Source organism: Pundamilia nyererei, unplaced genomic scaffold (assembly GCF_000239375.1).
Source record: "Pundamilia nyererei isolate P.nyererei 1_Seehausen unplaced genomic scaffold, PunNye1.0 scaffold00197, whole genome shotgun sequence".
NCBI lineage: Eukaryota > Metazoa > Chordata > Actinopteri > Cichliformes > Cichlidae > Pundamilia > Pundamilia nyererei.
Window position 1 is genome coordinate 347,037 of NW_005187598.1, and position 12,918 is coordinate 359,954.

The following is a 12,918-nucleotide window of genomic DNA, read 5'->3' on the forward strand; positions in this document are numbered from 1 at the left end:
ATACAGTCGTTATAAAGTCGTTATAAAGTCGTTATACAGTCGTCATACAGTCGTCATAAAGTCGTCATACAGTCGTCATAAAGTCGTCATATAGTCGTTATACAGTCGTTATAAAGTCGTTATATAGTCGTCATACAGTCGTTATACAGTCGTTATAAAGTCGTTATATAGTCGTTATACAGTCGTTATACAGTCGTTATACAGTCGTTATACAGTCGTTATACAGTCGTTATACAGTCGTTATAAAGTCGTTATATAGTCGTTATACAGTCGTTATATAGTTGAGGATAACGTAGTGAAACTGTGAATTACCATGTTTCCAAACTGCTCGCAAACACAGATCAGAATTTCTGTCCTTGTGTGTTTGCACAAAGAATCTTTTCTTTTAAAAAATCATTTCTAAAGAACAATGGTTCCTCTGGACTTACAACAAACGTGTCATATGAGAACTTGTGTCTGTGGAGAAGATGCTGAAGAAAGTTGGAGCTCTTGTAGCTGGGGTCTCCCCACGGCATGGCTGAGCACACTGGACACACCTGGAGGGACGAGCACACAGCCATTAAAGGACACACACATCACAGGTGCAGCAGGCAGGAAGCTGTGGATATAAAACAACTAGATGAGTGTGTGTGGGCTTTCTCATAGAAACCTGTGCAAACTGGCATCTCTATATAAGGCTTCTCTGGTCTGACCGAGCTTCCAGCTTTTCTTTGGACTACAGGCCGTGTTTACTGCATCTACTGCACAAACACAGTTAGTTTAGCGCCTCTGCAGACACAGAGAAACCTGCTTGGTGAGAAGCAGCAGTTCTAACTACTGCACCATCACGCTGCCTGCACAGGGCTGAGGTGAGGAGGGAATCCAGCCGAACAAAGGAGATGAGCCACACGACACGTGTTAACAGGAAATTAGTGAGTGTGGTAGTCTGGAAATCTGTGTTCTGTACCGCTTACAGCCATTAACACCTCAGTAACTTCAGGAGGAATTCAGTGGGAGCAGGAACAGAACTGTAACTCCGAGGCAAAATGGGAAAGACTTTTCCAAGATTTCCTAAAGATTCCCGGAGACGTTTGTGCGGCAACTCTGTTCCTGACACCCAGAAATAATCTAGATGGTGCTGATGTTATCCTGATACAAACACAGTTTGACAGTCTGGTGCAGTCGTCACTATCTCACCACTTTGTTTGGGTCATTACGATGGTTTTCCATACAGTGCTTCACCAGTTCCTGCTGGTCCAGGTTTCTGGCCCCACAGAACGGACACACAAATGTTGACCGGTTTGGAATATTGCTGCATATAAAAGGACACACACACACACACAAATTATCACAAGGCTGGGCCGGCGTGTGTGCATTTGTGTCACAGTGAAGCTGAACATGTACAGATGTTTCCAGTCTCACAGGCAGCTACGCTGTTGGAAAATGTGTCCAACAAATTTGAACTTGTATTTGGAAAAAGTCACAAACGTGACATTTACACAAATACACTGAGAGCTGCAAACTCACTCACACTACAGGTCTGTGATCACAGCCTCTCAAATCAGGAAGGCTCAGCTGTGGGTCACACATGTGCACTTTGGCAACACTTCACTGTGTGACCAAACTGCACTTGTGCTGCAGACAGCAGCACTGCTAAATAAAATAGAGGCACTTTGAACTCTAACAGCAGAGCAGTGTGTCCCACTCTGAGACACACCTTCATGGCCACTGAATCACTATCACGTTCCACAGCATTGAGTTAACACAGGAAGTTTGTGTCAACTTCACTTGTGTTATTGGCTGTAAATAAAACAGACGTGACACAACGGTTCAGGTGCATGTTTTACATTTCCAAACAAAAACATGAATGAATTGAACACACACAGTGGGCTCGAGAAGGGAAGTACTGATTAATCTTTTAGCGACAGCAGCAGTGTCTCTGATACTATCGACATTTGGATCGATCCGCACACCTCTGGAGGCTGTTACACACCGAATGTGTTGCAATAAAAACATGAAACCATAAACGTTTCCAGATCCAGACTTGCTGTGTGATGTAGAGAAGTGTAAAGCTGCACTGTGAAGAGAATGAAGTGGACATGAAACGATGATAACGCTGATACAGGACTGAACTGAGAGTCCTTCCAGCTGACACGCGCAGGCAGCAGCAGGGAGGACGTCTCGGCCGAGCAGTGGAAGCTGAATCGTGGCCACGATTCAGGATGTTAGTGGGGCACTGAGAGCTGACTGACCCAGAGCAGCAGCTAGCTGAGTGTCTCAGATAACACAGCATTAGTGCACACTGCTATTTACACTACCAGTGTGCAGTATGACTGTGCTTGCTGCCAAATGCAGGGTCTGATTGGTCACACTGGTTTCTTTGGATCTAAAAAATCCAAAATATCGAGCTTGGTTCTAAGAAGTGCCTCAAATCCATCCAGTGAAATGATGGTGTGAACGGCTGCATTCAGGTGAGGTGATTAAAGTATCATGTATCAGCTGTGCTGCATGAACATGGTTGCAGTGTGGGTACCTTGGTATAGGCTGGGAGGTGGGCACCACAGGAACAAACTTGGGACAGTTGGCCATCTGCTCCTGCACCTTGGAACAGGAAGCAATGTGGGACCTCATCTTTACTAGAGCCACCTGAAAGCACGCACACACCTGAGGTTATGACTGTACATGTATGTAAAGAGTCACAGTGACACTGCATGGAGGGGGGGCGTTTAGTCTGCTCTTCACTTCTATTCATCTTACTCTGATTCTCAGACTGTCGTCCATTTTTATAGTGACTTTCATTTCACCCATTATCACTTTAGACACGTTTATTTCCTTTTTCAGTTTCACAGTTGAATTTGCACAAATGGCCAAAGACTATAAATAAAAAAGAAAAGATTTACATTCACAGTGTGAATTGTGCAACAAATAATATTTTTATAACACTGTGGGGGTCTGTTATCTGCTAGAGCAGTCATTATCTACCTTCTTGTTACAACCCCTGCAGGGTGCTTTATATGAAGCCAGCTGCTTCTCCACACTGGAGGACCGCTCCACCTTCTTGGGGTCGAAGGGCACGCGACAGAGGGGGCAGAGAGGTGAGGTCACCTGGAGACAGGGCTGCAGACACTCCCCACAAAACCTGGAAAAGCAAACAGCAAAGGTAACATCTGTACTCAGGCCAGCAGAGCGCTGCTGGCTCCTCCACTCTCACTCTCGTTTAAATCCATCTTCAAAGGATTTCTTTCACAATTAGGCTGTTTTTAAGTTTCCTGGGTAATTACATAAAAGTCACATGTCTCTTATTCATCAATGCTTTGCAGTCTGACTAAAACAGAAAAAACATACAGAAGTTCCACTTGCAGTTCATTCAAAGCTGTTGTCAAATATTTAGCTGAGCTCAGGTGGCAGTAAAACTCAGAGGAACCCAAAGGAAACCATCCAAATTTGTGGCTCAAGCACTTAATGATCAGATGGGTGTTGCTATTCTTCTTTCTGTTTATTCATTTTCCTTCTTCCTTCCTGTACTTGACCAAGGACTGAACAAGTTAAACAAACCTGCACAGACAGCATGCTAACAGTCAACAAGAGCCCAGCTGAGTGAGTGCAGACCCCAGCACACAGAACTTCAACACATATCTATCAATTTAAATATACTTAAAAAAATCAAGACGTAGTCCTGTGTTTATGAGCTCATGAACAATAGTTTACATAAAGGACGGCTGCTATAAACATCTGATTTAAAGATACAAGATCTTAAATAATCAGGCCCCATCTTATCTTAATGACCTTGTAGTACCATATCACCCTATTAGAGCACTTCGCTCTCGCTCTGCAGGCCTACTTGTTGTTCCTAGAGTATTTAAAAGTAGAATGGGAGGCAGAGCCTTCAGTTTTCAGGCCCCTCTTCTGTGGAACCAGCTTCCAGTTTGGATTCAGGAGACAGACACTATCTCTACTTTCAAGATTAGGCTTCAAACTTTCCTTTTTGCTAAAGCATATAGTTAGGGCTGGACCAGGTGACCCTGAATCCTCCCTTAGTGATGCTGCAATAGACGTAGGCTGCCGGGGATTCCCATGATGCACTGGGTGTTTCTTCTTCACTCACTATGTATTAACAGACCTCTCTGCATTAAATCATATCTGTTATTAACCTCTGTCTCTCTTCCACAGCATGTCTTTATCCTGTCTTCCTTCTCTCACCCCAACCAATCACAGCAGATGGCCCCGCCCCTCCCTGAGCCTGGTTCTGCCGGAGGTTTCTTCCTGTTAAAAGGGAGTTTTTCCTTCCCACTGTCGCCAAAGTGCTGCTCATAGGGGGTCATATGATTGTTGGGTTCTCTCTGTATCTATGAAGCGCCTTGAGGCGACTTTGGTTGTGATTTGCTGTATAAATAAAACTCAAATGAACTGAATTGAACGAATATGATGCTGCACATTAAACAGTATACACAGTATTTAAAACGAGCTCAGTCTTAAACATATGAAGCACTAACATTAATTGATTGAACTTGGGGACACATTTTTCTGCAGGATAATTATTTTTATTCTTCACAAGAGTTTTTTGTGTACTGAGGTGATTCATAAATGGAAAGGTCTGTAAAATTCCTCCACTGCTTGCTATTTTCAGCTAATAATAAATGCTTGGTGAATGCTGTCACTGCATTCAGCTGGAACATCACGTCAGTAGTAACGGCACCCGGGTCACTAATATTAACATTAAATCAGTGTGCAACTAAACAGTGTCGGAGTTTGTGGTTTTCTCTGGTCTTTCCCAGTCAGAGCAGCAGGGACACGTTCAGCTCTCACTTCTAAAAATCTGTCCAACTTTATTAAAACCTCCAAAATGTGACAATCCAGAGTTGGGACCAGGAAGCAGAGCAGTCTGCTATCTTCTTTGTGTTGGACTACAGCGAGCAGATGCAGACTCACCCGGCCTACAAACGCTCCACAGCATACAATCTGTGTTCGATTCAATTTAATGGATATTTAATATATTTTATTTAATGGAGGTATATAAACCAAACTACAGATATTTCACAGCCAGGACATCACAGAGTGTTAATGAGTCGACTATAATCGAAGACTAATATGCTGCACAGTGTATAACATGAGTGGAGCAGCGCTGAGTCACTGCAGCAGGACAGCAGCAGTGAACCAGTCCTGATGTAAACAGGACTATATGATATTTATGCTGACACAACATAAATAACATGAGCCTTGATTATGTGTTTCTGTGTCGCTGCTGAAACGATTTCTGTCTCAGCACACTAAAGAGCTGACATCTCTTTACCAGCCTCTTCAAGGCTGGAAGAAACAGATTGCAAACCACCTTTACTGAGTTTATTCAAAAATAGAAACAGAGATGATGACAACCAGATGCCGAAGATCTAAAATTATTCTTCAAAGCTGCAGAGAGTGATGCACATGATGGGACATCGTGCTGAAAGTTCAGCTTAGAAGGAGCGAAGAAAAGAAATCAACTTAATCAAAGAACTGAGAGCCAGCAAATGTGACAGGAAGGAAAAGGATTCAGAGCACTGGGTTTATCCAGAAAACTCCCACAAACACGAGTGTCAACAGAACATCAGCACGAAATGAGCTGAAGGAGTACTAGGACCAAGTCAAGAGAAGAAATATTGTTGACCATTCATCAAGAAAGCCCAGCAGAGGATGTACTTCCTGAGGCAGCTGAAGAAATTTAACCTGCCAACACGGACGATGATGCAGTTCTACACTGCAATCATCGAGTCCATCCTCACCTCCTCCATCACCGTGTGGTACGCTGGAGCCACTATCAGGGACAAACAGAGACTGCAGCGTGTTGTGCGCTCTGCTGAGAAGGTGATTGGCTGCAGACTCCCATCTCTGCAGGACCTGTACACCTCCAGGACACTGCGGCGTGCAGCTCGGATCTCAGCTGACCCTTCTCACCCTGGACACAGTCTGTTTGACCTGCTCCCCTCAGGCAGGAGGCTCCGGTCCATCCGCACCAGAACCTCTCGCCATAAGAACAGTTTCTTCCCCTCTGCTGTTGGACACATGAACAATAACCATATGACTGTTCCCACCACTAACACATGACCCTACGCTGTGTCACTGCATCATTCCATGTTTGCACCTGATCACCACCTGCACTCATGTATATATCTTTCCACGTAGCACTTTTAATTCTTATCCCTACTTTTATTTTTTCATGTCTATTTAAGTGTTATTTATGACACCATGTTTGCACTGAAGCACTGCAGCAATTTCCTGATGTTGTAAACCTGCTCAACATTTGGCAATAAACCCCATTCTGATTCTGATTCTGATTCTGATTCTGATTTTCTGAGATTAAAGTCAGAAATGTGACCTAAAAGCTGAGTTTTTAAAAGCAGACCATCGTTGTTGTTCAGTGAGTCCTGTAATCTCCCCGTGTGGAACCAACACTCGTCGGTACATTTCAACCTTTGGAGACCGTTACTCTGAAATCTGGATTAGTGAAATATTCATCCATTCTTGTCTTAAACTGACAGGATGTTGCCATCATTTTAAAAATAGAAACGACTGGCATTTAGGTCCTGCATGTTAAACCCTTTTGTACGTGTGTGGAGGGGAACGTGAGAGAACAACACTGCACACCCCATCTGCTTTCAGCTGCTCTCTGCAGCAAGTAGCTGAACTGGTTTGAACCCAGTTCCTGGCACAACCCGAGGATGAGGCCAAGATTGAACTCTAGGTCTTCTGCTTGTTAGGCTCACCAGTGGGCCTACTGGTGTCACGCACAGTTATAGTTTAATATATATTTAATAGTGCTGACAATGGATAAGTTACCGTTTATAAACATTTTACTGTCATCTGAAAGTGTGCGCGTGCATGCACATATAAACTCTGTGCACGCACGCGCACGGATCGTCGTGTTCGGGCTAGGACGCTGATGGACACATAAACTTACTCAGGTCAGCTGCTGTAAAGACACACATGTGTTCTTCGATAGAAGACCACAGCTGGACATGAAAGTGACCGTTCACGGTCATTTACGTCCACGCACGACAGCAGAAAGCAGAAGAACAAGCGGCTACTTTACGTGTGAGCACAGCTGGCGATGCTGACGGGTTTGTGGTAGACCTCCAGGCAGATGGGGCAGGAGAACTGGCTCTCGATGCTCTCCGCCGGGGCTGCCAGCGAGCCCGGGCCGCCGTTGGGCTGCTGCTGCTGGCGGAGCTGGGAGCTCGCCGACACAAAGCTCCTAAACATCGCCATCACGGAGCCGCAGACGACCTGAAATCGTCGACAACTGCTCGGTGCCCGAAAGAGGAAGCGGTCCAAGCACTCAGACAGCTGGTAGCTAGTGCTTCATGTCGGGAGTTTGAACTAACGTTCTGCAAACATGATGGCTTTGGCTCGACATAAAATCCTCCACTGAGCACAGCATCACCTTTCCGCGGCTGACAGAGACACGCCGAACAAGTAAACAGTGGGAGTGTTGTTGGCGAGTGTGCGCACGATGCCGCGAGGATGAGCTGAACAAACAAAGTGAGCTACGCAGGCAACGCGCAGGCAACGCGCAGGCAACGCGCAGGCAACGCGCAGGCAACGCGCAGGCAACGCGCAGGCAACGCGCAGCGCCACAGAGCCGCTCGCTGTCAGCTGCCAGCGGACGCGCGCGAGGCAGCCACAACAAACAGCCTGTGCGCGCGATGCTTTCTGGAAGCTGGAGTTCTTCTTCTTTGGTGTTTATTGGCGGCTGCTCGGTGCATTACCTCCAACAACTGGTCTGGCATGTGGATCGAGCCTATCATACAAATGCGTTTGTCTAAGATGAAGAGATATTCCCTGATAACTTCCCGAGTTATTTCTAAATCAGTTCAATCTAGTTTCAGTTCGATTCTGTTTGGGTTTTGAATCCGTTGTCTTCCTTCTTCCCGACAGTGTCATTTAACGAGCTGCTTTGCCTCATCGCCACAGTGCTCACGCTTTCCAATGTTTGCCTGAAATGAAGAGTGTGCGCTTCGGCCCAGTGTGCCCAAATCTGAGACATGAAGTCATCCTCTCCTCCTCCCCCGTCTCCTCGTTTCTCCAGCTGTTTGATTTCGATGAATATATCTGGTCTACTTTCTGAATTGTAAACGTACTAATGATGAACTGGAATCTGAACAAATGACTGGTCTTAATGGTGTGGTGTCTTCAACCCAGTGGCTGATAAGGTTACAAGCATTTCTCCTGTGTGTAGCGAGTCCATCATTTATCAGTTTCCCTACTTTGATATTAAACTCGGGTCAAAGTAAAAGCTACTCTATACTCTTTACACTTATACACAAATATATTTCTGTACTGTACGTGGGGTTAAAGTAAACTCCTCATCCTCATTTCTCTTTTCCACCAAAGTGAAATCTACTGTAGCATCTGGAGGTATCCACAGCTGTATTAAAGGTTCTATTTAACTTGAGCTTGATTGCTTTTGGTTTCACAGTCCAACCAAAACTCCGACGTTTTCTTAGACCCAGCAGGGTTTAACCATTCCCCGAGTTGGATGCGCCTCCATCATCATCTAAGCTTTCCCGGTAATTTAATGTCAGTTGCTCTTTTCTAATATTAAGTACTATAGACATGCATACTATATACTTCTCAGAATAATTATTTCCTATCCTTACTTGTGTTTGCCTTCCAGAGAGAAAATCCTTGTCTACATTCACCCTGCGATACCATCTTCCTCATTTGGATGAATAAACCTTGTCTCCACATCGTACCCTGTGCTTTTTCAATTTCAAAAGTGTCTGTGTCATCTTTGCCTGGCGTGCAGATCTTTACCATTACTGCTTCTTTCTGTTTCCCAGATTTTATTGTAAATAATATTCTTTAGTCACAAAGTTGACTTCTCGTTAGATAACAAACCTGATCTTCGTGGTGACTCTGATTTGAGAGGTCCAATTATTGAATCATTACATCTGCGTGTTCTAATAACTTTCTATTCTCTGACGTTTCTCTTCCTGTTTTCCCTGCTACAGTAATATTATCTGAACTATGTATTTTAACAGATGTTTAGCCACCAGCTATGCTTTTCTGTCAAGCTCCAAGTGAGCGGCTCGTGTTTCCCCAGTTCCGCACCTGGCCGGGGTCCTGGCCACTCCCACTCACCTGTTCCTCATTCCGTGGCAATCAGTGTGGCCTACCTTAAAAGCTTATGAATCCGATTTAAACCATCTCTGGAGTCTTTCATTTAAAAAAAAACCCCCAAAACCCTAAAAGAATCGTGTTGTTGCCATTTATTTATAAAGGTAGTAATGTTATGTTACCAGGGGAACAACAGCCTGTGCAAGAAAGGTTACATTAAACTAACCATCAGCAGGGATAATGTGTTGGATCCGTTGGACCCAGCAATTGAGTTCATTATGTTTTGGTACTTTTGCATCATGGATTTTCCTTTATGTTTCTCTGGTACTTGGTGTTTCAGTTATCTTGGTGTTTTTCTATATTATGATTTATGATCTGATACTGTTGTGATTATGATTATCATTTAGTAGCCTTTGGTCAGTGTCAAGTCTGTCTCCGTCTAGTCTGTGTCTTAGTAAAGTGTGTTTTGTTTCCTGTTTTACTTCGAAGGTTCTTGTTCCTGTCTGATGTTAGTGTGTGCAGCTTTGTTCCCCCTGTCTCGTTAGCCCTGATCTCTCCCAGCTGTGTCTCCCTCCTGTTGCCGATTTCCCCCGTTACTACCCTGTGTATATAAGCCCTGTGTTTTCCCATGCTCGGTGTCGCGTCGTACCCTCAGATTATGCCTGTGTGTCCTTGGTCTCAGTGTTCCATCCTCACTTTATGTTTGTTTTCCTGCCAGCAATAAAGCTGAGGTTTTGATTTACATTTCTGCGTTCGAGTCCTGCACTTGGATCCTCCCCTCCGCCTACCCGCACACAGAGCCCTGACAGCTTTTATCCATTTGCCTCTTTGAGGCTATGATAGCGGTTTTTCTGCAATGATTGTGGGTTTCATTGATATGTGAGGGGACTTAAAAACAACACTTACAGTTGCAAAACATTGAAACCTCACTGAGAAAATCTAAAATACAAAGTCACCATATCAGATAGTTAATAGTTACAGTTTGGTACTAAGTTTTCTTGCTTATATAAAAGGATAAGCCCATTTCTACTTATATGGTTTATACTTAAAGACAGGGACAACAAAACAATGTCTGCGCCATAACGGCAACACTGAGGTCACGCTGTAACACGTTTACATCACCTGAGTGACGTATACACCTGTGTCTGCAAGAAAACACTTTCTCTCCACACCACTAGGTGGCGACATACCTCACGGTGTACCAAAGAAGCGTTTCCTACGTCATCAAACAGCGACACGATTCAGACACGAGCCTGTGGTGTGTTGACAGTGTGGAGGCAGCGGGTCAGTGTTGGTCTGCTGATGAAAAGAATCAGCTGCTGGAGCTCGCTTTGGCTGCTTGCTGTTTTCTCTCCTAACGGCCGCGATGTGTCAGGTGGAGGAAGATTACCGGGGGCAGATGGAGCGCGCCGCCGCGCCCAGGTAGGCTGAGGTCTACAGTGCTGACAATAAGTATGTTTATGGATGATAAAAAGGCCCAGCGATGAAACGCAGATAAGCTTAGCTGGGATTTGATCGATATCATAACCGCATTAGTTTGGATATCACATGGAGGGGAATAAGAGTCCAGCAGCTGCGATGTGTTTGTGAATGTTGTAGCCAATTCATCTGCATCGTTTAAAGTGCTAAGATCCGTAAAGCTTAGCTTTATCACAGGCATTCATGAGAACAGGTTTAAATAACGAGTCTGCGATAATGCAGAGACGGAGCTGCCGAGCTTCTCTCCGCTTTACTCATCAGTTCTGTCCGGAGCCGCTGGTTGAGTCCACGTCCAGATTCTTCTTTGCTGATCCTTAGTTATTATTACCTCTAAGCATCTCACTTCATTTTAAGCTGTACATTAGAAATACATGTACCGGAACGTCCCTTAATAGCCTCAAGTTCACACGCGATAATATTGAGATCAGAGGCAGCAGCTCGAGAGAACACTTGTCCCAGAGCAGCAGGCCATCTGAGCCCAAAATCCTCGCTTCCCCAACCCGTACGAAAAGGTGTAAAAACATTCGTGTAATAAGTCAGGACGCCGTAAAAACTCCACCTGAACTCTGCACCGAACACCGCCAGGTCACCGAACACCGCCAGGTCACCGAACACCGCCAGGTCACCGAACACCGCCCTTTACGTCACGGGCTGTGCAAACCGGCGTTTTGGGCCTAGCTGAGCTCGCTGTGGTGGCATATCAGGGACACTGGGGACACTCATCCACTTAATTTAAACTCCATTCAGAGGAGGAGTGCAGCCCACACCAGTTCATCCAGGTTCACTGTGTTTGCCTCTGTAGATGGAGGAGGTACGGTCTGTGTGCTAAGCCCACCGTGGATTTTTGATGTTTTCTAAACATAAAGCGAACAAAAGGCAGAATGCTGTGACTGAATCAGCAGACCTCCTGTTCATCTGGACGTAGAGAAACGTTTCATCATCACCAGGTGACTCCTTCAGTCAGTCTGCAGGTTTCCAACCTTAGACTGACTGAAACTAGCACCACTGATGAACAATGGGCTGGGAGGTCAGTTTATAATCATCCATCCGCTTCCGCTGGAGCCAATCCCAGCTGTCATAGGGCGAGAGGCGGGGTCCACCCTGGACAGGTCGCCAGTCTGTCGCAGGACTAACGCACAGGGACAGACAACCATTCACACGTAGTGGCAATTTGGATTATCCAATTAACCGATAATGGGAGGAAGGCGGAGTACCCGGAGGGAACCCACGCAAACACGGGGAGAACATGCAAACTCCACTCCACACTGTTGCTGTGCGGCAACAGTGCTAACCACCGTGCTGCCCAGTTTATAATCATCGATGTGGGAATGATCATGATCATTGGCCGTGAGTGCCGTTCACAGAGAGTTGGGGAATGGCCTCAGGGCCCTTTGTTCCTCAGTCATAACCAGACGGGTTGAAATGTGGGGATTTCTGGCTGAGATGACCTGCAGGATTCTCTGGAGGTTTATTTATTTACACGCTGAAACTCAGCATCACAGAAGCGGACCTCTCTCTCATATATGAAGCCACAGCAGAACTTACAAGCTTCAATGCAATTCCTGAAGTGATCCTGATATTAGGAAAATAGTAAAGACGCTGTGTTTACTGAAAATAGAATAAACGCAGCATATCAATTATTGAAACTGAGAAATGGTTTCAGTAAACACTTCACTTCAACAACACTAAATATGCTTAAAAATGCTTATCGTATAAATGAAAAACAGCCTTAGTCATGCATCACTATTTGCTACAACTTAAGTCTTTGGAACTCTGCTGGAGGAACCACAGGGAACCACAGGGAACCACAGGGAACACAATCCCAGATCGCCTCACTCTCATCATCAGTGTCATTCCTGCTTTAACATGGCTGCTCTTCTCCTGTTTGTTAGTGTTTCAAAGAAATGTGTCAAATGCAAAGAGGCGCCTGCAGCTTTGGTCATCAGAGCAGGAGATGCGTACTGCAGGTAAGCTGCGCAGCATTTCTACATGTAGAGCTGTGAGCGATAACACTGAGAGCTCATCTGTGGTGGCTGGGGTGTTTTTAAGGTAAGCAGTGTGCCTCACTGCAGGGATGCATGACTGCATCTGTGATGACGGTGAGCGTAGCCACCACCGTGCGCTCATGGACAGTGGAACAGACAAACTACAGGGTGGGCCGTTTCTATGGATACAGCGTAATAACATGGGAATGGTTGGTGATATTAAGTCCTGTTTGTGGCACATTAGTATATGTGAGGGGCAAACTCCTCAAGATGGGCGGTGACCATGGTGGCCATTTAGAAGTCGGCCATCTTGGATACAACTTTTGTTTTTCCAATAGGAAGAGGGTCATGTGACACATCACACTTATTGGTAATGTCACAA

General features: G+C 45.2%; 2 protein-coding genes across 4 annotated transcripts in view; one reads left to right on the top strand and one right to left on the bottom strand.

Moving 5' to 3' along the window:
- The window catches only part of rnf166 (ring finger protein 166), a 10,483-nt gene extending 2,957 nt beyond the window's left edge, over positions 1-7,526 (bottom strand). The window contains exons 1-5 of one of the 2 annotated variants that reach the window (XM_005747420.2): positions 7,046-7,526; positions 2,962-3,118; positions 2,513-2,625; positions 1,177-1,291; positions 429-536 (exon numbers count right to left, since the gene is read on the bottom strand). In XM_005747420.2, the coding sequence (XP_005747477.1) occupies positions 429-536; positions 1,177-1,291; positions 2,513-2,625; positions 2,962-3,118; positions 7,046-7,221 (669 nt within the window). In that variant the 5' untranslated portion in view covers positions 7,222-7,526. The remainder of the gene's footprint in view (positions 1-428; positions 537-1,176; positions 1,292-2,512; positions 2,626-2,961; positions 3,119-7,045) is intronic. The other variant, XM_005747421.2, reaches the window with a different exon arrangement.
- Positions 7,527-10,268: 2,742 nt separating this feature from the next.
- Positions 10,269-12,918, top strand: part of ctu2 (cytosolic thiouridylase subunit 2 homolog (S. pombe)) — an 11,774-nt gene continuing 9,124 nt past the window's right edge. Inside the window, exons 1-2 of one of the 2 annotated variants that reach the window (XM_005747423.2) lie at positions 10,269-10,494; positions 12,444-12,518. In XM_005747423.2, the coding sequence (XP_005747480.1) occupies positions 10,439-10,494; positions 12,444-12,518 (131 nt within the window). In that variant the 5' untranslated portion in view covers positions 10,269-10,438. The remainder of the gene's footprint in view (positions 10,495-12,443; positions 12,519-12,918) is intronic. The other variant, XM_005747424.2, reaches the window with a different exon arrangement.